Source organism: Populus alba, chromosome 13, assembly GCF_005239225.2.
Source record: "Populus alba chromosome 13, ASM523922v2, whole genome shotgun sequence".
NCBI classification, from domain to species: Eukaryota; Viridiplantae; Streptophyta; class Magnoliopsida; order Malpighiales; family Salicaceae; genus Populus; species Populus alba.
This window is the reverse complement of record NC_133296.1, coordinates 14,432,612-14,459,248: the sequence shown is the minus strand read 5'-3', so window position 1 is coordinate 14,459,248 and position 26,637 is coordinate 14,432,612. Positions and strand designations below refer to the sequence as shown.

At 34.2% G+C, this 26,637-nt stretch overlaps 3 protein-coding genes and 1 non-coding gene across 4 annotated transcripts in view; 1 reads left to right on the top strand and 3 right to left on the bottom strand.

Annotated features, from left to right (window-relative positions):
- Positions 1 to 4,154: 4,154 nt before the first annotated feature.
- LOC118042966 (tetraspanin-19) lies at positions 4,155 to 7,996 on the bottom strand. Its single transcript, XM_035050739.2, has 6 exons — positions 7,741 to 7,996; positions 6,554 to 6,653; positions 6,147 to 6,227; positions 5,917 to 6,021; positions 5,237 to 5,425; positions 4,155 to 4,351 (listed from the first exon to the last, which is right to left on the bottom strand). The coding sequence occupies exons 1-6, from the start codon at positions 7,908 to 7,910 to the stop codon at positions 4,331 to 4,333; spliced, it is 666 nt and encodes a 221-aa protein (XP_034906630.1). The 5' UTR covers positions 7,911 to 7,996; the 3' UTR covers positions 4,155 to 4,330.
- Positions 7,997 to 8,111: 115 nt separating this feature from the next.
- Positions 8,112 to 8,184, top strand: TRNAV-UAC (transfer RNA valine (anticodon UAC)). The gene has a single exon. It is a non-coding gene; the product is annotated as a tRNA-Val (tRNA).
- Positions 8,185 to 9,223: 1,039 nt separating this feature from the next.
- On the bottom strand, positions 9,224 to 10,239 carry LOC118042968 (uncharacterized). Its single transcript, XM_035050742.2, has 2 exons — positions 9,845 to 10,239; positions 9,224 to 9,591 (listed from the first exon to the last, which is right to left on the bottom strand). The coding sequence occupies exons 1-2, from the start codon at positions 10,086 to 10,088 to the stop codon at positions 9,362 to 9,364; spliced, it is 474 nt and encodes a 157-aa protein (XP_034906633.1). The 5' UTR covers positions 10,089 to 10,239; the 3' UTR covers positions 9,224 to 9,361.
- A 15,919-nt stretch (positions 10,240 to 26,158) lies between these two features.
- The window catches only part of LOC118042955 (protein ACCELERATED CELL DEATH 6), a 37,980-nt gene continuing 37,501 nt past the window's right edge, over positions 26,159 to 26,637 (bottom strand). Inside the window, exon 6 of the mRNA XM_073403887.1 lies at positions 26,159 to 26,371. Within this exon, the coding sequence (XP_073259988.1) occupies positions 26,324 to 26,371 (48 nt within the window). The 3' untranslated portion in view covers positions 26,159 to 26,323. The remainder of the gene's footprint in view (positions 26,372 to 26,637) is intronic.

Below are 26,637 nucleotides of genomic sequence, written 5' to 3'. Positions count from 1 at the left end.
GTGTTGTTGCTCAATGGAGTTATCTGTGTCAGGTTCTTATATAGAACAAATCTGAGGCTTCTTGTATTTTTTTTATAAACTTTTTTATGACAATGTGGTTTATAGGTTTTCGTGTTATTCACAGGTCTGCCCCTTGGATTTTGGGTCCCATCGGCGGTTAAGGTGTTAAATTCAGATTTCAGCCTAACCGAATGTGTCGGCTGGAGAGAGATTGAGAAGTTTGATAGGGGTGTTTTGGTCAATTAAGAAAATGAATAACAGTTGCTTTTTCTACTGTTAATTTTTTTTTATTGAGTTATTTCAAAAGGGTGCATTTTTTTAATTAAAAAAATGAAAGAAAGATTAAAGTTGAAAATATCCTAATTATTAACAAATATATATAAAAATATTAATTAAAACATGTTAAAAAATTAATGTTTATTGAGAAGAATACTTTGTCTAATTTTACGAGACATTGTTTCACAAAATTTTAAATTTAGAATGGATAATCTATTTTTAAACAAATTAATTCAAGAAACGTATCTAATAAAAAAATTAATATCTCATTATAATTCCAAAAAGAAAAGGACATTATAACCCCTTTTACTTACAGGAGGGATTTAAATAAACTCGAAATTCTTTGAAGGAGGGGGAGGAAGAGAGGAACCGGGCAGTTGACCACGTTATCATTTAATAAATTTTTGAAGGCTTGTTTAAAGAATTCTTTGAAGAATTGTTCAAATAATCTGAGCTCATATTTAGCTCACAATTAACTCGGAATATAATATAAGAGGAGGGTGAAGTATATTTGCTGTGCAATAAAACCCCGAAGCATGCAAGAATTAAAAGGAAAAAGGAAAGAATTTGTAAATATATAATTGTATTCCATTTGACTAGAATTTCCAAAGTTATTTCAAGCCAATAGAGTTAAATTTGTAAATGTATATACCCGAGTAAATAATATATATAAATATATATACATACATATAAAGACTATTTTAAATTTTCGTTAGTGATTAGTTTTTAAAATAGAAATTTTATTAAATAGTAAACAACATTAAGAAACATAAAAAAAAAAAAAAACCCTATAAAAGGAAGAACTAGAGCATGCATGACAGTTTTTTTAAATAATTTAAAATTTTATACTAGTGAAAAAAAAAAAGAAAAGAAGATGAGATTTAAATAGTAGCTAAAGGAAAGAGATTTTGTATGCTAGATTCAAGCTTAATTCAAATATATAACATTACTAGTATATATATATAAGATCAAAACGTGAAGGATTTGGCCTAGGTGCCAAATGCGTCTTCCGATCACTCTTTATTCTTCACAAATTACCTTGTAAACTAAGAGCATTTATGCAAATTAAGGTGACAAAATCACATGCAAAAAGCATACCATTAATTTCTCTATATTATAAATTTTTGTGTATGTTTAATATTGTGGTTTGCATTTAAAAATATATTAAAATAAATAATTTTAAATTTTTAATATTACATATTAAAACTATTAGAAAATATTAAAAAAATTATTTAATATTTTTTTTCAAATCAAATATATTTTTAAATGCAATAATTAAACTTTTCGTACGTAACCCATGTGGAGGCAAGATTTTGTCTAGCATTTGTACCTTATCTAATCAATAAATTGACCACCCAATTGGATTTTAGGATAGACCCAATAAAAGAGCTTTAATTATTTTTGTAATACTTCATGATGTAAGACATGACTCGAATTCGGGCAACTAAATTAAATTCTAATTTATATAGTTACAAACACGACCTGCAAAATCAAATTATTTATGTTTTTTCATATCAACTGAGATCAGTAATGATATTATCTCCACCAATATAATATTGTTGATAATTAATTCTAAGGGTTATAACTCAACTAGTTAGTTTTTAGATTTATTTTTCAAAAATTATTAGTTCAAGTCTCACGAATCTCAAAATTACTAAAAACTTATATAGATTAATTAATTTATAAAAAATTGAGATTTGCATAAATTAACCTGCATAATCATGTTAATTTTAAAAAGATATTGTTGCTAACTAGTGGATTGTGCAACAATAGTTAAGAAAATCAATAGAAATAAAGGGCTTGGCCTTGTGGGTGACGAGAGAGGCAGCTTCCATCAAAATTAAAAAATAAAAATAAAAATTGTTTCTCTTTTGTTCGTTCTTTTGAGTAATGGCATGGGAATCTGTGACATGATCCAATGCCCAAAAATTCTGGAAGATGAAGCTGGCTATGAGGGAAACTCCAAATTTTATAAAAAAAGAAAAAATGAAAAAAAGTTGGAAGAGTTTCTTCTCCACAGATTTCAAAGAGGGATTTATATAAAAAAATGTTGTTTGTCCACAAGCCTGAACACCACATGTGACAACTTGTTAGCAGGCTGATTAATTTATAATCTATTTTAACAACATTGCATAGAGTTTGATAATATTATGTAAGCAGTTTTAATTGAAGGAGACTAAAAGTATATACTACGTTAATTAGCAGATATTTTAATGTAGAATTTGGCAAAGAGTCTTAATTTGAAGAGAAAAAAACCCTAATAATTTCTCATCAGCGAGGATATGGTTGACAATAATTTAATTTATACAGCCACAATTCCTTCATCATTTTAATTATCTCTAAAAAACCCATGATTGTCATTAATTAGGGATTTATAAAACCATCATGCATATGATTAATTTATTTTATAGTTAATGAATGATGCATATGACTTAATCACTATAATTAAACAAAATGGGATGAAGGTGGAATGGCAAAGTATTTTAATTATGCATATTTTATAATTATTAGATAAATAATTTATCCTCCTATATTTGCATACAGGATATAGATGATGGCACATGCTTAAATTCTCATGATAATATATTTAAACAAAGATGATCCTGTCAAGAAGTTGGAAGTGGGCATCCAAACTCATGCATTAATATAAGGCCTTAAAAAAGTGCATCGAACAAATCAAGGGTTTCGTGCTCTTCGAAGACGATTTGATGAATAATCTTTTACTATAAAAACCTTTCTTTCACCCATTTTATCACTCTCTCTTGAAGATCCTACATACACAAAGCACATGGATTCCCTTATATAAAAAGGAGAAGGAAAAAAAATAATAATTCTGCACACCCCTTCTTTCTTTGTTGAATCCATATATATATATATATATATATATATATATATATATATATATATATACATGGATGAGGGAAAAAAAGAAGAAAAAACGTTCATGAATACAAGCTTAGCATTTGAAAAATTGTTCTTATAAGAGGTAACATGACAAATATATTTTTTTAATAGGTAATTAAGTTTTAAAAAATGATTGAATATTTAATTTATAGCGTGACCACATAATTGTGGCTCCCGAGCCATGTTACAAAGTTTTAAAAGAAAAATAAACAATGAATCCTATTTTATTTTGCATGATTTGTTGGAGCCGAGTATACAGTTTGTTCAAATAAAATATTACTTTTAATAATAATAATAAAATTTTGTTTTGCAATTCATTACTTCTAATAAAAACCTGAGGAACCCATTGACCTTGTTATATGCAAAAATTGTATCATAAATTGTCTAGAAAATAGTATACAGTAAAACACACTAACATCCTCGACAGCATGTTAAGATTATCTTGGCGGTTGAGAAAAATCTCTTGTGAATCCTTTCAGCTCATAGCACAAACGGTCACTGATTAATATATTGTGACCAATTAGCACATTGAATATTGATATAGCAGCGGTGTCCATGATACAAGTATCCAGGGAGGGCAAAAGGCTTGGGAAAGAAAAGCTTATTCCTACTTTCTTTATTTTGTTTTCTGCTTTTCACTCGTGTTTTGGTGAAGTTGTAAAGGCTTTTTATGGGTTGTATAAGCTCCATGCTTGGGTGTTCTTAGGTTAAAGTTGAAGTTTTTTTGATGAGTTGGTCGGCACATGACACTCTGACATGAACGCTCCATTATTAGTCTGTTCTTGGTCTTCATTTACAATTAATGTAAAGATTTGTGATCAAACAAGAACATGGCTCTCGGATGACTAAGATGTGATTAAAAATATCTTTGATGCCCTGTCACACCTGCAAGTTCGTAAGCAGTAGTGGGAAATAGTTTCCAACTGTTCCGGGAATTGTTTGACACCACCAGCAACATCATGCGGTGAATGCTATTAAACAAGAAGGAATTCATCAATTGAAAGTGAGTTTTTGTTACATTCAATGGTGTTAATGCTACAAGGTTGGGTACAAAAGTAGCCAAAATCCCATATGTACTGAACTGCTAAGAAGCCCTTTTCCATCTTGAAACCTTCAGCACTTGTACAAGCTCTGGCCTTGTGGAAAGCTATCACCTGTTTGCCTGATTCATCTGATCTCGGAGGGGGAAAGAACACAAACCATTAATAAAAAAAAAGGTAATACAGAGATTGCTGATAAAATTTCAGGCCATTCATTTTTTAGAACTTCTTCTTCATGCATGTGTCTAAACATTTAATAACAGAAAAAAAATGACTTGACACCAAAGGATAAGACATTAGAAAATAAAAAATATATATACAATACTGAATGGCGTTTCCAAGGAAGGAATTGTGTGTGTTTGTGTATTATTTCAAGATAATTATGCAGCCACCTGATCAATAATGAGCAGCCAGCAGCTGTGTTATGTTTAACTAACTGATGATTATCAAATTGTAAGCAGAAGTTTCACGGTCAGGAATCCACATGATTTTGAGGAGAAAATTAATATCTAGAAGTTGACCCAAAAAATAAGGGAAACAAGGAAAATAGTAGCTTAAATATTCTTCTTAACTAATATATATATTTTTTTATTATCAGGAAACAATTTGTGATTAAACTCATCAACTGGACCCAAAAAAAGAGAGGTAGAGATGAAAAGGGTCAGTAAGCAAATTTGAAGGAAACTTGATGGAGCAGATGAAGTTTATATATATAACAGAGGTCAGCCAGTACGCACGATCGGGGTTTTGTTTAACCACAAACACTGCTTGAATTACTAGTCACGAGACAGTAGAGTTTTGGCAGGATAACTATGACTTTATAGCCAATATATGCTAAAAATTAAATGAACTTTGCTGAGATGAGTTTCTTATTTCCAATGCAGACTAATGACCATCCTAGTTTCTTATTTGCAATTAAGTTGGAGGAACAAAAGGACCGTGAATGGGGAGAATGGTAAATAAAGGAGGTTGACAATAGTGAGAATATGAATGCTGGAATAATAAGTTATCCCTACCTTCTCAGAAACCCTTATACTCCATGCCTTATTTCTGGATCCCATGACAGGGTTACCAACAACATAGGAAGGTGGATGAACAACATCCTTCAGAAGTGGAGCCCTATCTGAAGCATAATCATCATCACTGTCATAAGATGGATGGGGCCCAATAGCCTTGAGTATCATTGCTACTGGAAAAGACAGTCCCTGCAAATTTGAAGGCATTGGTGATTCACAAATTGATTACGACAAAAAGACTTCCAAACAAAACTTCCATCTTAAGTCCTATGTGAATACAAGGAAAATTAATAAACCAAGACTTACAAACCCTAAAGTGTATCCACATGTTAAATTTTCATTTTTGACATGGAAAACAATATTGCTGCTTAATTTAAAAACTTGAGTCATCCATGGAATTGTTAAAACAGAGTACAGTGAGATACCAATCAAACACATGAACCAAGAGGAAACACATCACCATGCAATTTGATCAAGCCAATGGACTCTTGGAACAGCTAACAGTGGTTTTGTACACAGGGGACTTGATGGTTTATAATTAATTTATCTGCAACCTTACATGTAAATGGAATCATTTATAATACTCAAATGAGTTAATTATCACACCTCACTCCACCTTGTCAATGAGATGCAGGGAAAATGAGAGAGAGTGAGAGGGAGAGGGAGAGGGAGAGGGATACCTGAACAGACACAATTGATAAGCCTGTCCATTTGCAGAGCTCAAAGTTTGATCTAACGAAACCTTTGAACTGATCAAAACTCCCACTTGGGTCTTTTGGGAAGTCCTGGTGCCAAGTTAGATAAAATAGAATGGTAACCATATAAATTGTCAGTAAGGATTTGTAGTAACTTGTAATCTTAAAACCATAAGATGAGAATCAAATAATGAGTTTTTGGTCAAAGAACATGCCTCTTCCCAGTCACGGTTTAAAAATACATCAGCAGTAACTCCAGCTTCCAGCATGAGGAGTAAGAATATAAATAACATATACTGAATCCTGGTTAAGGTCAAAATTGGCCAAAAAAGTCATGCATTCTAAGAAACTAAAGCTCCATGGAACTAAAACTCATGTTTCTCTAGTAATGAAAAATCATAAAAACAGAACTGGTTTTTCTGAGTTCATAATATTATTCACCACAGGTAAAATTAAATCTAAGAGGGAGTTCAATTAATGTCAAACTGAAATTAAGATGCTGATCAAATGCTAAAATGTAATTTATGGGACTATAAACCAATATTTATTAGCATAATCAAATTAGGAGAATAATAAACCAGGGAATATAGATACTCATTTAATTGATTCGATAAGAGGATACTAGATAAAGGCAGCAACCATTTGCAGTTTCAGCAGCAATATGACCAAAGCATGTGATCACGGACAAAGTGACACCTAGGCCAAGAAATGTGTAAATGAACCTGCAATTTATGGATATATTGCTTTAAGGACATCAACAACCACACACCATTCATATACTGAGTATGAGTTAATAAGCTCTAATTAGCTGACCACGGACTATTACTTTAAAATCAAAAGCGAAAACAGCCCTTGTATCTCTCATTTTAACTATCATCACAAATTAATAATCCATTGCCAACCAAAATCAATTATTATATTCCATTCACAGAAACAGCTCCATCGAAAACACAATTTTGTCATTTTTAATAGTCATATAATACAAATCAGAGCATGTATTTAACTTTAGAATTACAAAATTTGTAAGAACTCTATAAAGCCATGAAAAGAAAGCTCTTCTTGATTGTCCATAACATAGTGGGAAAAGGAGTAGTGAAAAAAAAAATTGCAGTACCAATTTGGCAATTAAGAATTAAGAACCTCCACTATAATGAGTACTTAACTAAAGAGATGCAAGTTTACTGCTATAACAAGCAAAATAGGAAGACCAAAATCTTCCAAATTTCAATACCATCCTTTTCATTGGTTGTCCAGCAACTTAATGAAAATGTAAAAAGCAAATAGAAAAAGTACATGAATGACAATCCAAAAGGTTGTAAAGATATTTGACCCACTTGAAAAAGATCAGCACCCATCCTCCATTAACTAGAAGCAAACTTCCTTTTCAAATTTAATACACATATGCACTTCAAAACTCGGGAGAGAAAAGAAGCTGCAAATATTAACAGAATTCTGCCTTGATGATGTTCCACTCACAACTTACAAGCAAAACCGATGAGCGTCCCCCACCCCCCAGGCTCCTCTCTTTCCAAACAACAGAAATTCAGTCCTCAACTTTCTAAAGCTCCCCTTTTTGCAGCCTTCCCTCCACCCAAACAGTATCCAATTAACACAAAATCCACCAATCAAACATACAAGTAAGGCTAAAACATACAACAACAACACCCATCAAAACATCAAACAAAGCTATCCTAAAATTCAAATCCTTTTTTCCAATTCTAACACTGACCCATGAACCAAAAAAACAATAATAAAAAAAAACCCACACACCAATTTTTTTAAAAAAAGAAACATGAAAGAAAAACTTACCATGGAGTAACGTCATCATCATCTTCAAAAAATGGAAAACCACCCATTTCTCTTTCCCACACTCTAATAAGCCAAATTGAATACAACACCATTGCTATACCAACCATTCCTATCAAACAATTCACTAACTTCAATATTGACTGAATGCAACTCCTCATTACACTCACCATTTTTTAAATCTTGGGGGCTTCAAATACTTGTGAAATCAAATGATTTTCGTGTTTTTTTTTACTATTATTTGTGTGTGTCTTTAAGGTTTTAATTTCGATCGTTGTTGCTAAGGTTTCATTCCGTTTTTTAAGGAGTCGTTTGCTAAAAATCTCACAATGTATTAGGAATATATTATCACATCTTACTGTTGTGATCGCAAAGTTGCTGTGGTGTAGTGGTTATCACGTTAGTCTTACACACTAAAGGTCCCCAGTTCGATCCTGGGCAGCAGCATTTTATAAAGTTTTCCTCCTTTGTCTTAACATAATCTTATTTTTTGGGGCGGAGGCTTGAAACATTTAGGTAAAAAATACAAGTGGCAAGGTTAAATTAAGAAGCCATGACTTTTATTATTTTTGTCAAAATGAGGGGTTCTTAAGAGTTTGATTTGTATTGCAGAATTTAATCCGCAATTTCTTTCTTTCTTTCGTTCTTTCTTTTTCTTGTGTCTTTCACTTAATTTTGTTAAAATTAGAGGTTTGTAAGTGTTTGATTTGTGTTGCTGAATGTTATCCTCAATTTCTTATTACTTATTTTTTAAAAAAAAAATTATGCTTAACTTGTTTAAAACTAATCAGTATATGCTATCTTGATATGATATAGTTGATATTGACAGGTTCAAAGATAACATGTAAAAAACATAGTTTGACTTTAATTTTTTTTTAAAAAGATATTTGTTTTAATAACGAGACAATAATATATTGAATTAACTTAGATTTTATGATTTAACCTATTAAATCTACAACCTAAATTATGGATTCCATTGGGTTTAACAACTTTATTTTTTCTTTCATTTTATTTTTTACATAATGATATAATAAAACAAAATAAACATTCATAAAGTTAAATACCAACTAAATATCAAGATATTTATTTGAAATTATAATAATTTTATAAAAAAAATTAAAACAAATTATTAAGTTCTATTTAAAATTAATATAATATTAATGGATAAAATTGAATAAAAAAAGCTAAAAAAAATTTAATCAAAAGATATATATATATATCCCCTTCACTATTGATATTTACATGAAGAATATTTATATTTACATAAAGAAAGTTCTTTTGGTAGAGTTAGTAGAGTAGATAGTGAATACATTAATTCAAAAAATTAAAATGACACATTAAAATAAGCATAAACAGTAAAAAAATGGTTTCGGGGTTTAATCACAGAAAATTTCATTATTGAAAGGAGGGAGAAACCATTTGGGAAGCAGGTGCTCAGCCCATAGAATCACACAAAGAAGCACCCGAGACATCTAAGCATTCAAGCTAAAGCTAAATAAAAGAGCAGGAAAACTGAAACCCTATTATTCATTGGGCTACAACATGCTCGATTTCTCCTACTTTTACTGGAAGGAGAAATTACTGATATAGTGATATTGGTGTCAATTTCAAGCTGTATTACAAACTAGTCAGATTCAGAATCCAAGTACATTCTATAAGCATTTCTGTCTGAAGAGTAATAACCTTCTACCAAACTATCAACTTGAAAACCAAGTTTCTTGTATAGAGTCATAGCTGCAGTCCTCAGGGGATCAACGTGTAGTGATATACGTTGAACCTTTCTCTTTTTGCATTTCTCAATTGCTGCTTTAAGCAATGCCTCTCCATGGCCTTGCCTTCTATAATTCTCCTTCACTGTTTTATACTTGCCATTAACAACCATGTAAGAAATCAAGTCCTAGCCAATCAGATAACAAGAAAAAGAAATTATACTAAATGGATTTTAGTGGGTTTTGCCTAATCAATCACTCTATTCAGAGAAAAGAAAACCATGCCTCTTTGAGTACTTTCATCAAACAGGTTATGGGTTTGTTAAACAGCAAAAAGAGAAGTATACAATCAGAAAATAATGAAGAGAGAGGAAGAAATAAGTAATGGGTATTGAAACCTGCAAGTTTTGTGATAGAAGCACACAAAGAAGAGGGCCAGGAATACATGGCATAGCCAGCAACTTCTCCATTTAGTTCTGTATATAGAAGCCCTGAATTCTTCTTTCTAAGCTCTTCATCAAATGATCTAGCAAGTGATTCATGTTTCGGGAAGATCTTTCTTTCTATCTTCACAATCTCCCCCACGACGTTGGCGCAGTTGGTTGAGTTTCTTTGGAGCTCCACTATGACCTCACTCCCCATGCTTCAGGTGATATTTTGCTCTTGGGTTCCGCCGGGACAAATTGTTGTCTCGGTTTTAACTTAAAATACTCGTTTAATTTAAAACCTAGCAAAAATCAGATCTCTGATTAACATGCTCGATATTGCCAAATTTAATAACAATGCTTTAAATAAAAATGTGGATATGATAGCACGTCGTATGCATTGGATAGGTGGCTTGCTATGTGACATGACATGGACTTGGTTAAATTTTTTCAAACATAAAAAAAAAAAAAAAAAAGCTCAAGCAATGATAATATTTTTAAAAAAAGTAAGAGAAATTTAGGATTTGAATAGATTTAATAAACTTGTTTGATTTAATAATATGATTATAAAACAAAGCTAGTGATAATTAAAAAAAAAAAAGAAAACAAAAAATAATGACTAATAAAAAAAATTAACTCTTGCCAATATTTAAAAAATACTATTTAAATATTCTTAAAAAGTCTCAATAATCTTATTTAATAACAAAATAAAAATTAAAAGAGAATGAAACAGCCTCATAAAATATATATAAAAAAAAGCTCAATTACTAGCAAATCAGATATTGAAGGATAAATTGAAAAAAAAAAAAACAGGATAAAAATCTTGACTCTAGTTAGCATAACAAACTCATGGCCTGCTTGTGAGGTCAAAATAACCACATATAAATTTTTTTGAATAAAACAAGTTAACTCTCAAGCAAACTAATTAATAAAAGACGAAACTGAACATTAATTAATAAAAAATGTCAAGAAAAACCCAAATAAACTTGGATTAACTCGACTAACTTATGGCTCGAGATATGAGATTTGGATAATCCATAGAAAAAAAAAAATGACAAAAATCACGAAGCTAAAGGCCTAATAACTTAATGTCGAATGATGAAATTGAAAAAAATATTATTTTTTAAAAAAAAGAACCTAAAAAACATCAAAGTCAAATTAAGCTAATTTTCAAAACCCGTGACCCGGGTCACGAGACTAGGTTACCCCGATAATACAAACCTAAAAAAATCATAAATTTTTTTTTACAATCATCCAAAATTAAAAAATAAAAACAAATAAAAATCAAAAGAATGAGGACCATATCTGGTATAAATATTAAATGAAATAAAACAATGAATTTGAGTGCATTAATTTCTTCGTTTAAAGCAATAGGATCAACTTATTTTCAGTGCATTAATTTCTTATTTTTCAATGGATGTACTGCATCTTGTTGTCGATTGTTAGTCCTCTTATTGTGTTTGGCGTACTATTGAGCAAGCTCTTGCTTCCCCATCTAATTCTTGCATTATACAACTTCTTGGTCCTTTCAAAATCTTTGGCAAGGTGATGCTTTGGTTGTTATATATATGCAGAAGGAAATATCATTATTTGATGAGTTAGCTGCTACTAGTCGACCAATCTCTCTTGAAGATTTCAATTTATATATGGTTCGTGGTCTTTGTTGCTACCTAATTTTTTTATCAATGTTTTTGATAAATTTTCAGAAAAAACCAAAAATAGCAAAAAAAAAAAAAACAATGAGAACCCAAAAAAAATACATTTTTGATATATTTGCATTATTTTTAGCATTTTCAACGTCATCTTAGAAAAATTTTAACGCGTTAATTTTACAATCACTGATTTTCCTTGTTGAGTCAACATTGATATTGCTTGCTTTCCAAAATACAAAAAAATAAGAAAAAAATCAAAATTGACAAAAAAATAAAGAAGTTGAGGGACCAATGTGTTTTGGAGACCAAGCCATTTTGCCTATAAATAGAGGTCACAACACACATAAAAAGTGGAAAAAATTGTCAAGGGGGCAATTTTGCATATTTGAAAGGCAAAAAAAAAAAAAAAAAAAAACCCTAATCCTAAACCCATTTAATCTTTCGCCCACCCCCCCTCTCTAAAAAAAATCTAGAGAAACCATTCTCCCCACGGATCAGAGTTGTCGCCTCCCTCCTTTGAAGCCAAAGACAAACCAGAAGATCAAGGCAGCCACCCTTGATCTCCCTCATTCCTTTCTCAGCTAGCCAAACATATCTTCACCCCCTTTTGCTCTCCCTTCACTCTCTCGGCTACACACAAACCAGCCTTTCCCCCTACAGCCAGACAACGACAGCAAAAGTCAACCATTGCTGTCACCAACAGGAGTGAAGACCATCCAGCAGCGACGACCTGCTCCCCGAGCAGCAGCGTCTCCTTCCCCGCCAGCAGCATCACAGACACGACCAGACTTGTTGCCACCCACTGACACATGAGACCAGCCCCACATCGACTTCTTTTTTCCTCAGGCCAAACACAACGGCAGCCCACGCTATCTTCGCTCAATCCCATCACGACAACAACACTATAGTAACACCCTAGTGCCACCGTCAGCTCCAGTATCGCCGAGGCCATCACTAGCAATCCAAGCATGACATAACCGAGCCCGCCGACTAGATCACCACTTCCATCTTCGCTGGTCAGACCTGGCAAAATTCTAGCACTCGGCGATCCCCTTGGTCTTGCTGCCACCTAAAACAAAGAAGAATGGGAAAGAGAAAGAAAAGAGCAGATATGTAGATATAAGCAGATCCAAAACAGAGAAGAAGAGAAAGAAAAACAAATTCGTGAACAAGAAACAAAAACTAAAATCAACTGCTTGTTGTGTTTTGGGTGTTTTACAGGTCACCACCGGTGAGGAAGGGAAGAGGGGAGGAAGTCGTTCTAGATCCACCCCTCCCCTGGTTTTTTTCTTGCGGTGGCGCGTGAACCCACCGCTGCTAGTGGCGGTGGTGTGTGGAGAAGACGTGCCGCCACTGTTCCTGTGTTCCCAGAAGTCCTTCTCAACAATTCCTGAAGTTTTTGGGACTTATTGTGTAATTTTTGAATTGTATTTGGTACATTTAAATTTTTTGTTATTTTGGAACATGTAAAATTGATGTATGTAAGTGTGAGTGTGTGAGTAAACATACTAAAAGGTGATGAATGTGTGTTTGTATTTTTTTATGTATGTTTTCTTTTAATGTTAAATTTTTTTAAAAAGGACAAAAATAAAAAGAAGAAAAAAGAATTAAGTGTTTTAATTTGTATATAGTCAAGTATTTTAAGGACAAATAAAATCATGTTATACTTCCCGTGAAAATGTAAGAACACGTTTATACATACATTTTTGGATTTAATAATTGATTTATTAAAGCCTTAAGAATTTGATTAATATTTAAAATTTTCAAATCACATCAAACCGCAAAGCATCTTACCTAAGGTAGGGTGAGCTAGGGGTGTTAATTAATACCTTCCCTAGCCATAATCAATCCCTTACCTATGAATCTCTGACAAAGATAAGTACATCCAGGTTTCCTAATAACTCTCAATCAAATACTAGGCGGCGACTCCCAAATCAAGCAAATGAGATGAAAATCGCCAACAGACACTGAGCGGATGACATGCGACAGTCTTCGTGGTGAGTTCAAAGATTTGGTAACCAGCCTTATGAACAAGACAAAACCTCTTTCGTATGCAGATCTCCATAGCCATCTTCTTACTCATGAGTTCCTTCATAAGACCTCCCTTCAATCCATGGCTGTCAATCCTTCTTTGCTGCCCACGCCACCTCTACCACCCTTAGTGAATGTTGCCCAATATCAATCATCTACCACCTATAACAACAATCCTAATTTCAGCCATAAGAGAGGACATTTTCACAATAACCACCAACACAAGTCTGATTTTCATGGCTTTCAGGGGTCTACTAACAATGACTAGAAGCAGGGCAACTGACAACAAAACAAAAGGAATATTGGTCCTTCACAGTTGTCCCCTAACTAATCCTTTGAGAATCATGTCAAGTGCCAGCTCTACTTCTCCTTTGGCCACACAACCCCTTAATGCTCTTAGCTTCGTAGCCATGGACAACAATCGACTGCCAATCTTGTTCTTGGTAATGGCTCTTCTCCTAACATTGTGGATTGGTTCCCGAACACTAGAGTGAATCAACACGTTACATCTGATCTTGCAACTTTGATTGGGTTTGAACCCTATCTTAGTAATGATCATTTACATATTAGTGATGATTGTTGTAACCCAATTTTGGATTCACCAAGTTTTTCTTGAATGTTATTTTATTTCTATTATTATTTATAAAAATCCAAAAAAAAAAAAAAGTTTAAATTTCAAAAGAATATTTTTTTCTCGAGTCAACCGCATCTTTCCATCAAAACCGAGTTCACCGGGTCAAACCATGTCGATCAGGATGAAAAATGAGTTTCAGGTTATTTTGGGTCAAAACTGTTATTTTGTGGTCAAAACCCGGTTCATCGGGTTGATACCCACTGAAAGTTTTTTATGTTTCGACATAATTTTCGGTAATTAAAATTGATTTTTAGCGGTTGAGTCGGGCTTTTTCTAATACTGATTTGAGTTTTTAATTTTACCTATATAAATATTTATTATTATATATATAATAAAACAAAATTTTTTTGTCATATTAGGCATGTTAGGCAATGTTAGGCAGGGACGTTTTTTCTTACAATTAGGCAACAATTTAGGCAGAAATCAACTCTTATGTTACTGTTCACTGGCTATAAATAGCCGGTGACAATCGCTCAAAAAGAAAAGGGAGGAGACCCGAGAGAGGGGGAAGAGAAGAGAAGGGAGAGCAAAGAAAGAAGAAGAGAAGAGAGGGAGAGACAGAGAGAAGAAAGCAGAAGAGAAGGGAGAGAGAGTGAAGAAGAAGAATGTTTTTGTGCATACGGCCAAGTGTCTCAAAGCTAAAAATTCATATTGTATTTTTTCATACACAAAAAAAATGTTTTAGCATGCATTTTGGCTTTAATAACCAATTTATTAAAGTCAAGAGAATATTGGCCAATATTTCAAAAACAACAAAAATTTTATTTTGTTTGGCTCTTAGTATCCGGGGTATGACTTTACACGTAATGCATATTCTGGATATTTAATTCTTTTTTTTTGGACAATAGAACCTAGGGTATGACATTACATGTAATGCGTATTCCGAACAATAAAAAACCACAACACGACCTTAGATTTTATCAGACATTAAAACAATGCAGCTTACCTTAGGTAGGGCGTAGTTGGGGTTCTAATACCTTCCCTTTACGCAACCAGTCTCCGTACCCGATCTCTAAAGACTAGTTAAGGTTCCTAGTAACCAGAATACTAGGTGGCGACTCCCTGTCCATTTTTTACCTTAGAGACAAAGAACTCCTTGTCTCACCATATTTTCCATGCCAAATAGACAACATACCACACCCTCATGAAGGGTTGGGGGTGGACGATCGCCGCGCCGTCGCACACGTGCGACAGAATGGCGACTCCACTGGGGACTTTGTGGACTAAGCTTTGTTTTTGTCTGATGATTGTGTTTTATTGTTGTGGTTTGCGTGTTTATTTTAAAAAATGCATTTTCTTTATATATTTGTTCATATTTAGTTGTGCGCTTTAATTTTTGTACATATTTATCTCACGCATCACATAGTCAATTTTTTTTTTAAAGCACACACAAGCTTCAGGTTAGGGGGGAACTAGCAGCTTACCTTATGACTTTTAGTCAAGGTTTAAGTTTGTGTAAACCCCAACTCTTCGTTGAGTGCTTAGACTGGTAATAGTTGGACACGTGCCATCTCACTGCCTACAAGCCCCTATATTGCCTCCACGAGGGCGATCACTGGGACAATGAGAGTCCTTTTTTAGAGACCAAATAGTAAACCTACCTTTTGTCTCACTTAAAAAGATTAGAACCTGCCTTTAGGATGTATGCTCCGTACACATTGTTTTGCATCCGAGCAAGCCCTTCTTGAAGCATCTTGAACTCCAGACTTATGGGTGACACAATGACTGTCGCTCAGAAAATTTTCATTGTAGAGTTTGTGCAAGAATCAAGATTCTTGTTTCATCATACAAGAGTTGCGACCATATGTCACCCCTCGAAGGGCGAGTTCGTCATATAGATTACATGTTCATACATTTAACATGCATACATGTCAGATTGAAATATAGGTCCCCAAAAAGTCTACAACACCCGACTTCGAGCAAGAAACATGGAAGATGAAGAGCGTGCTCATCGTGATGCCTATTTGCACGAGGAGTTGGAGTCTCTGAAAATAAGTGTGGCTCACCTCACTAGCTTACTAAGGCAAACACTAAGAAATACCTCTGATGAAGGTCCTTCTAATCAACCGATCACCTTTGATCCGGCTCCTACTTCAGTTCAGCCTGAGGAAAGAATGAGCGAACATGGTCAAGAACCTCAGCAAAATCCAACATTTGTGCAGTCAACGACACCTGCACCATCCCCAACAGTTGTGAAGGCATCTGCTAATGAGTCCCACAAGGCTAAGTCATCTGATAACATTGATCAAGCTAAGATAAAGGCGCTGGAAGCCAGACTCAAAGCCATTGAAGGGGTAGACTTATATGACCCGGTACGGGCAGCAGAGATGTGTTTGGTCCCAAACGTGGTTATCCCAAAGAAATTTCGTGTTCCTGAATTCATCAAATACAGTGGAACACAATGCCCCATGACTCATCTCAGGTCCTACTGCAATAAAATGGCTGAGGTAGTACATGATGAAAAACTACTAATGCACTTTTTCCAAGACAGTTTAAGTGGGGCAACTTTGAGTTGGTACATGAGTTTAAATTCGCAACTGGAAAAATCTTGTGGATGCTTTCGTCAAGCAATACAAATACAACATGGACATTGCGTCCGATAGAACCAGTTTGTCCAATATAGAGAAAAAGGATAAAGAAAGCATAAGGGAATATGCTCAAAGATGGCGAGAATTAGCTGCTCAAGTACATCCCCCACTTCTGGACAAAGAGATGGTCTCTTTATTTGCCAACACACTCAAAGCACCATATTACGAACATATGATGGGTAGTTCAGCCCAACAATTCACTGATGCCGTGATAGTGTGTGAACGTATAGAGCAAGGTGTCAAGAGTGGTAGAATTTTTGCACCAACCGAGAAAAGAGGCTTTGAAAGAAAAGAGGTTCACCATGTTGAAGATGACTACATGGGTAAAAATAATACATCCCAAAATTACCATACTCCATCCCAAATTGCCAACATCCAAAAACCTAAACCCCAAAACTTTCAAGCCAAAAGCCAATTTGGAAATTTCCAAAGGGTTCAAGAACAACTGCCTCCACTACCATTACCCCTGAATGAGATGTATCAAAAGCTATTGAGCATTGGGCAAATAGCTCCAGAACCTCTAACACCTCTGCAACCACCTTATCCTAATTGGTACAAGCCAGAACTCAAATGTGAATACCATGCCGGTATTACTGGGCATAACATCTATACCTGCAACGCCTTCAAGAGAAAGCTTCTGCAATTAATCAAGGCTGGTTGGATAGAGTTGGAAGACACCCCCAATGTGAATACGAACCCGCTGCCTAATCATGCTTGAAGCATATTAGGATGGAATGTTTGGGGAATTGGAAAGCATCAATGGTCCAGCATGATAGCTTGAATTTTTGACCGGGGTGTTGTTCCGCATTGTCTTTGAGTCCTCTATGCAAAGCTTTTAAGAAGAGTTTAGCCTATGAATAGATTCGCCAAAATAGAGGAATGAAGCCTGCCTTGTTATTTCCTTTTGTTAATGCTTTTGAATAAGACTTTCTCTGTTAATGAGCTTCTCTTGTGAAATAAGATCATGTGTTTTCTTGTGTTCACATCACACTCTTCTTTGTTGTTATTACATGTAAATAACATTTTGAGCGCAACTTTGCTCACAACACTACAACATGAAGAATCCTTTAGTGTTCCTTTCTTCCAAACCCATACATTAATCTCATATGTTTTCAAGGATATTTTGGGACCTCCAAAGTGAGTACAAAAAAAATCGTGTTGATATTTGTCCAAAACAAATGCATTTTGAAAATTCAAGTGATTCCTTAAATAGGTACACATATACCTAGAAAACTTGAAAGAAAAAAAGACAATAAAGACAAACAACACTATGAAGTGACTCAAAAGCTGAGTTTTATTTGACTGAATAAATCACTTTGCATACGCGCATGAAAGCAAGACCTATCGATCCTCACTGCAGTGCATTTGAGATGAGGAAAGGCCATCTTTGGTAATCCTTTCACAAGACTGAAATATATCCTTTGCAGTCCCATGTTGAGCTTAGTAGCGTTTTTTGGAAATAACCTTGACTAGGATCACACCCCACACTGGGGGCAAAATAAGAGAGTTTGTTGTTTTTACCATCCAGACAAAGCAGTGAAGATGGGTGTTGGAATTGATCATGTAATGTTTATTCTTTCATTATCATCCAAATGAAACAGTGAAGATAAATACTGCGATTGGTTAAAAGATTTGAGCTTCTCATAAAAACAACTGATATGATTGTTCTCAACCAAACAAAAACGGAGAAAACAAAGAGAAAAGCCCAAACCCCACACTAGGGGGCATGAAGACTATTTTGGAAAAAAAACAAATCCAAAAGACAAAAGGTCAGGAAACAAGCACAAGTGATCCCTAGTCTTGAAATCCCTTAAACACTTTTTGAGCCTGCAACATATCCATTTTCTTCGTAACCAATAGCCAAAGCCTACATTACATACCTAATAAAGCCCTTTCTGATCAAAGGCAAGCAATCTAGATTGGTATGCAGTGCTTTCTCGTGCGAGTCAAATCATTATTCATGCAAATAAAATAAATGCTTTGAATCAATTCGGTTCTTAATAACCCTCAAATTGACATTTAAACCTTTTGTGATCAACTAGATGTCACCTTCATCTTTAAACAAAAGCAAAAAGCTTTCATCACTTCAAGAAACCTGTCCATAGGAATCACTTGAATTTTTTAGAACAAGTTTGTTTTGAACCAATATCAAAATCATTTTTGTGATTGGAATAACTTGGAAGTTCCAAAAATTTTGCATGAAAACATTCATTGTACAAAAAAACTCAAACTTACTTTCACATATCCTCACCCCAAACTAAATCCAAGTTGAACACTTAGGGGGCATGATCAAGCTGGGAGGCAATCAAACACACATGGTAGGGCTGGCTCCATGATTCTTTTTCTAAGGAAAATGTCGGGCAAAATTGGCAACTCTTGAGATAAAGGGTGAAGGACAAAGATGTATAATGACATCAAACCCTTCCCAGAGGTCAAGATCACAATATGCAACCCGAGTAAGTAGAAGTGGAAAAGCCATCGAAGTTTACTACCAATACTACAACTTTTAAGAGAAAAGAAAGACACCATGAAGAAATGGGGGCCTATATTTCTCAGGTAAGTATACATGCATATCAATCATAATGCATTTGCTTTTCAACATTGACAATCATTGTTTCAACATCATCCCTTTGGTAGTGCGTTTTCTAACCCTACCTCCTTTTGAGTACGCCTTTGAGCTCTCACCTCCTTTTAAGTGCGCCTTTGAGCCCTCATCCCTTTGGTAGTGCGTTTTCTAACCCTACCTCCTTTTGAGTGCGCCTTTGAGCCCTCACCTCCATTTTGAGTGCGCCTTTGAGCCCTCATCCCTTTGGTAGTGCGTTTTCTAACCCTACCTCTTTTTGAGTGCGCCTTTGAGCCCTCACCTCCATTTTGAGTGCGCCTTTGAGCCCCCATCCCTTTGGTAGTGCATTTTCTAACCCTACCTCCTTTTGAGTGCGCCTTTGAGCCCTTACCTCCATTATTGAGTGCGCCTTTGAGCCCTCATCCCTTAGGTAGTGCGTTTTCTAACCCTACCTCCTTTTAAGTGTGCCTTTGAGCCCTCAACTCATTCCAAGTGTGCCTTTGAGCCACCACCAGTCAGGTAGAGCGTTTTGTAACCCTACCTCCTTTTGAGTGCGCCTTTGAGCCCTCACCAACATTTTTCTGGGTAGGTCACCCATTACAATGCGACCAATTCTCCATGTTTTATATCTGGGTAGGTCACCCATTACAATGAGACCACACTTCACATTCTTTCCTTTTTTTTCTGGTTAAAGGGGATTGGCGAAAGGAATCTCAGTTTAGCCCAACCATACACAGGACTTTGGGTCCGGTTGAAGTTTTAGGTCAATCAAATTTTGAGACGACCAGTTTCGGAAGACCAATGTTATTTTTTCTTTACAACACTTACTATGCACAAATCTTTGCTCCGTAAGCATTGTAAAGAGGGGGGCAACTGTTGTAACCCAATTTTGGATTCACCAAGTTTTTCTTGAATGTTATTTTATTTCTATTATTATTTATAAAAAATCCAAAAAATAATAAAAAAAAAGTTTAAATTTCAAAAGAATAATTTTTTTCTCGAGTCAACCGCATCTTTCCATCAAAACAGAGTTCACCGGGTCAAACCATGTCGACCAGGATGAAAAATGAGTTTCAGGTCATTTTGGGTAAAAACTGTTATTTTGTGGTCAAAACCCGGTTCATCGGGTTGATACCCACTGAAAGTTTTTTATGTTTCGACATAATTTTCGGTAATTAAAATTGATTTTTAGCGGTTGAGTCGGGCTTTTTCTAATACTGATTTGAGTTTTTAATTTTACCTATATAAATATTTATTATTATATATAATAAAACAAAATTTTTTTGTCATATTAGGCATGTTAGGCAATGTTAGGCAGGGGACGTTTTTTCTTATAATTAGGCAACAATTTAGGCAGAAATCAACTCTTATGTTACTGTTCACTGGCTATAAATAGCCGGTGACAATCGCTCAAAAAGAAAAGGGAGGAGACCCGAGAGAGGGGGAAGATAAGAGAAGGGAGAGCAAAGAAAGAAGAAGAGAAGAGAGGGAGAGACATAGAGAAGAAAGCAGAAGAGAAGGGAGAGAGAGTGAAGAAGAAGAATGTTTTTGTGCATACGGCCAAGTGTCTGAAAGCTAAAAATTCATATTGTATTTTTTCATACACAAAAAAAATGTTTTAGCATGCATTTTGGCTTTAATAACCAGTTTATTAAAATCAAGAGAATATTGGCCAATATTTCAAAAACAACAAAAATTTTATTTTGTTTGGCTCTTAGTATCCGGGGTATGACTTTACACGTAATGCATATTCTGGATATTTAATTCTTTTTTTTTGGACAATAGAACCTGGGGTATGACATTACATGTAATGCGTATTCCGAACAATAAAAAACCACAACACGACCTTAGATTTTATCAGACATTAAAACAATGCAGCTTACCTTAGGTAGGGCGTAGTTGGGGTGCTAATACCTTCCCTTTACGCAACCAGTTTCCGTACCCGATCTCTAAAGACTAGTTAAGGTTCCTAGTAACCAGAATACTATGTGGCGACTCCCTGTCCATTTTTTACCTTAGAGACAAAGAACTCCTTGTCTCACCATATTTTCCATGCCAAATAGACAACATACCACACCCTCATGAAGGGTTGGGGGTGGACGATCGCCGCGCCGTCGCACACGTGCGACAATGATAAAAGGCATTTCCATATCCAATATTAGACATACCATGTTACATACCCCAAAACACACTTTTGCCTTATCTATTGTTTTTCATGTGCCTCATATTATAAAACCTTTATTTTATGTTCATAAACTTTATCGTGATTATAATGTCTATTTTGAATTTCATGCTTCTATGTTTTATATAAAAGATCTCACCACCAAGGCAATACTTCTTTTGGGTCAAAGTAACAATGGTTTCTATGTTCTATTTGAGTCTTCTACCATGCAATCCCTCAGGCTTACTGGTCTTCTTGCATCTCTACATTTGCTGATATCTCGCATCGTCAATTGGGTCATCTTACTTCCATGTTTTTAATTTTTTAGTTTCCAAAAATAAAATAGCTTGTACCTCTAGATGTTCTCTTGTTCAATGTCAAGCTTATCCGTTAGGCAAGTTTCTTTCATGAAAAATTAAATATGTTCAAACTGATTGAGGTGATGAATATCACAAGTTAAAAAGTTTCTTTCAAACTATCAGTATTCATCACCATTTAATTTGTCCTCATTCTCATGAGCAAAATGACACTATTGAACGTTACCACTGACATATTGTCAAAACTGGCCTTACCCTCTTAGGATAATGTAATGTCCTATTATGGTTTTGGAATTATATGTTTGAATCATTGGTGTATCTTATCAATCGTATGCCTATTCTTGTTCTTCAAAATCAATCCCCATTTAAGTGTCTATTTAATCGTACTCCTGATTATGATTTCTTGAGTACCTTTAGGTGTCTTTGCTTTGACGAAAACCGAGTATTTTAATACCGGGTTTGTATCTTTATGGTATAAAAATACAAATTAATATTAAGCAAAATTTAGTAGAAAAAAAACAGGTAGGTGTTCTATACCTATACTTTTTAAATTACAATAATTTTGGTAATCTGTTCAATTCTTGGATTTTATATCTATGGGTGAAGCCATGAAGAGAAAAAATAAGGTGAAATAAGTGAAAAATGAAATTAGACTTGATTAATTGATTTGATAAAAAACATGAGCTATATAAATGGACTTTATTGATGATCGCTTCTTGAATTTGATTAGCCGGTCTAGAGCATGAGAGGCTAATGATGTTAGTAAAGTTTACTAACATTGGCATGATCATTCCATAAAATAAGAGATACTGAACTTGATTAACTATTTAGGTTAAGAATAGTTAATGATATTAATAGGTGACGTTGATATCAACAATCATATGAAACTTGATTAGCTGATGTGGAAGCTAATGATGTCAAGAATCTTTGACATCAACATTCCAATAAATAATCCAAGGTGTTATGGAAAATTGATTAACTATTTTAGGTTGGAAATAGTTAATGATATTAATTGGTCGCGTTGATGTCGGCATTTACAATGAACTTGATTATTTGGTCCTGGTAAGGGCGACTAATGACACTAATGAGATTCATTTGTGTCGGTATTACCTTCCAAGTTTTGGGAATTAATGTTATGATGATATTATGAATGAAGAATGATTGAGGGTGTTAATGAAATGGGGATTGACATTTTGAAAGAATTAGTTCTCCGGCCTTAAAAATAAGGATGTTGTTGAAATTTATGGAATGAAAAAAGAGAGGAAGGAAATGTTTAGTGATTCCCGGAACAATAAATTCAGAAATATTAGATGGAAATTATGTAAACCCTCGTAATTAAAAAAAAACATAGGATCGAAGTAATGACTCTTGATGAGTAATGGAGATTTGGTATGAAATAAATGAATAAATAGTAGGAATTATAATAAATGTGTTATGTGAGAGATAATAATCTCCATAAACAAATTTAAAGGGATCGTTGAATTCAAAATGAGAGTCATGATTTTCAGTTTAAAACTCGTAACGTTGGTGAAACCAGTGACGAGTTTCATTGGATAAAAGAATAAGAAAAAACGAGAAGATATGTAAACCCTGATAAAAAAAAAAAACTTATTTCAACAAATTAGTGATAAATGTTGTAATATTGAATTTATTGAGCATAATTAAGGGAAATGTCATGATAAATCTAAGTAAATAAAGTAATGCATGAAATTCAGAGTTTAGCGTAAAAGAAACTGATTGTCTAGTTTTATGGTATCAATAATATATCTCAATCCAATCGTTGGATCGGGCTGAAATTGTATAAGGAATCTTTAGAATTATTGGTTTATCTTAGGTTAAAATTTTATGTCAATTGGAGTTTAGGAAGGCTCTATGAGAGTACTTAAAATCGGGTAAATTGAAGAAGATGACACGAGGGACATTAATAAGGGCATTTTGGTAATTTTATATAAAACAATACCCCCCTCTCCTTTTTTAAACACATCTCATGTTCTCTGCAAAAGGAGAAAATAGGAGGGAGACCATTTTTCTCCCATTTTCTTCATCTCCTCTCCATTTCTTCAAGTTAAATAAAAAGGGAGCGTTCTTCAGAGGATTATATCCAAGAAAACAAATCAAGTGACCATACTTAAAGAGTTATAAAGCTTGGGAAAAACAAAGAGTAGGAGCTGAAACTTGAAAGAGGAAGACATGAGTTTTGTAGATTTTTGCAAGAATTCATTGAAATAAATTAAGGTAGCAAAGGTAAGCAACATACCCTTTAGTAATTTTGTTTTTCTCTCTTGTTCTTGCATGAGAAGAAGAAAACCTCCAAGTTTAAAATTATAGGGTTCATGTAAATATTTTGGGGGAATAATTGTTCTTGTGAATTTCGAGATTAATTGCATGATAATGGCTTGAATTGCAGAAAAATATAGAAGGAATAAGTTGATTTGAAACTATGGGTTTTGGGATGGCAACAAGGCAGGAACTTCGGCAGCCATATCTTGGCTTTCCACTGTTGGCTTAGGTTGTGTTTTGGTTATATATTTTTATGCTCAATGTCACCTACATTCTAATCGGAGGAATTGTCAATAATAGACTTTGTTTGAGGGTTGCCGGAGGAACATTTCTGGAAAATCACCCTTCAAGACAACCTCGTTTGTTGGCTGTTATATCATCTTTTCACCATTGGATTGGTCTGGCTTTTTGATATGTTGTTCGTCTAGATGTTGTATAAATTTTGAACGGTTAAGATCGGAAACAAACACTCATCTGAGTGATCACGACATAAACTAGTATAGTACTCTCATCTGAGTGATTATATGTTCTCTTTTGGCTTCCATGGTTCAAAGTTTGGCACATTATTATTTATCTTGTCCGATGATGTTGATCTCTTTTACCTTCTAGTTTATGTCGATAATATCTTGCTTATAGGCAGCAACTTCGTTCTGCTTCAAAAACTGATATAGTTACTGAGTTTAGAGTTTAAGCTTTGAGATTTAGGAGCTATTCATTATTTTTTGGGAATTAAGGTTTAATCCACTAGTATGAGTCTATTCTACGATAGGATAAGTATATTCTTGATATACTTACTCAAGCTGGTATGACATCATTTAAACCTGTTGATACTCCTATTTCTACCTCTAAAGTTACAATGATGCTCGATTGCTTATTTTGTGATCCTACATGGTTTTGTCAAATCATTGGTGCTCTTCAATATCTCATTTTTACGAGACCAAACATTTGTTTTACTGTTAACAAAGTCTGTTAGTTTATGGATGCTCCTACAGATTCCCATTGGGTTGTTGTTAAACACATTCTGCATTATCTTCGGGGTATGGTTTCTCATGACTTACATATCACTCATAGTTACTCCGTTGCTTTACATGATTTTACGGATGCAAACTGGGTTGGTAGTATTGATAATTACAAGTCTATGGATGGTTACCTTGTTTTTTTGGTCATATACTGATTTCATAGAAATCAAGTAAGCAACACACGATTGCTTGTTCTTCTACCGAGGCCAAGTATAAAGCCTTAATAGATGGCGTTGTTGAGGTTATATGACTTTTGTATTTATTATTAGATCTGCAGATTACTCCTAGTTCTGCTTAGACACTTTGATGTGATAATCTCGATGCTACTTATTTGCCTATTAATCCTATCTTTCATGCTCGTACTAAACATGTTGAGGTTGATTATTATTTTGTATGTGATAGGGTTGCCAAGAAGGAAATTCAGATTCATTTTATCTTTTCTTAGGATCAACTTGTAAATGTTTTTACTAAGTCACTTCCTACTGCTTCTTTTACTGCTTTTCGATTCAATCTTTGAGTCGATTCTTTACCCTCATCTTGAGGGGGCATATTATAGGATATATATATCAAGGAAATATTAATAGGCTTAATCACTATTGTATAAGGTTGGCTAACTAATAAGTTAATACATAATTCCATTCAAAACATGAACGTGATCTTCACATTACACTTTGGCTATTTGTTTTTCTTTTTTTTTTCTTTTAATATAAGAACTTAAATAGCATATCAATTAAAAAAAAATTAAATTAGATTTGCTTTAATGGAGTCATTTTAAATTTGCTTTAACTCAACTTATTGACAATTTTCTCTTAAAATTTATTCATTTATGATAACATATTGATAGAACACATTCAATTCATTAATTCAACTGGAAACTCAAAAGATATTACAAGTTCAAATTATTATTACAACATCTAGACACACAATATTCGAAGATGCCTTTTCATCCCAAACCTTTTTTTTTTTTTAAAAGGCCATCCCACAAAATCATGACATCTGTTGATGAAGATCAACCTGGATGGTTACTTGGGCTTTGTCCAGAGATCACGAAGACTATCAGTCAGGCACCTCCAATTGTAGACAAACATGAACGAGATGTAGTAGACATAATGCGAGAGATTTCCTTCAATAATTTGATTGACGGATGGTTGAAGAATCCATAGAATATATAGCAATGTTTGAGAAAGGAAAAACACGATCCCCACCACTATAAGGATGGTATCGAACAACCCATAAGTGGATCCACCCCATAATGCTATGGTCACAGCAAAAAAGAATGACAAGCACATCATGTAAATAGACCCACCCACCATTAACGATGAAAACCTCACTGCAAATGGTGCAAACTTGACATCATTCAAGTGTGTCCAAAGAAGGATTATAGCTGCCACCACAGAGGAATTTAAAGCCCACACATCAAGACATAAATAACCATCCAAAAGAGATGGAACAGTAGAACTGTCCAAGGCAGTGCTGTTAAATTCAGTGCTGTTATTTTTATCCTTTTGTTGTGGCATCTGT

Bases quoted from the DNA above. Each gene is read 5' to 3' on its own strand.
- LOC118042966 (XM_035050739.2), bottom strand. From the start codon at position 7,910: ATGGTGAGTGTAATGAGGAGTTGCATTCAGTCAATATTGAAGTTAGTG. The intron at 6,228-6,553 runs GTATCCTCTTAT...ACCAGGATTCAG, and splicing joins ATGGTTGCTGCCTTTATCTA to TATATGTTATTTATATTCTT. The intron at 4,352-5,236 runs GTAGGGATAACT...CTCCGAGATCAG, and splicing joins GTATAAGGGTTTCTGAGAAG to ATGAATCAGGCAAACAGGTG.
- LOC118042968 (XM_035050742.2), bottom strand. From the start codon at position 10,088: ATGGGGAGTGAGGTCATAGTGGAGCTCCAAAGAAACTCAACCAACTGC. The intron at 9,592-9,844 runs GTTTCAATACCC...AGTATAAAACAG, and splicing joins TTCTATCACAAAACTTGCAG to TGAAGGAGAATTATAGAAGG.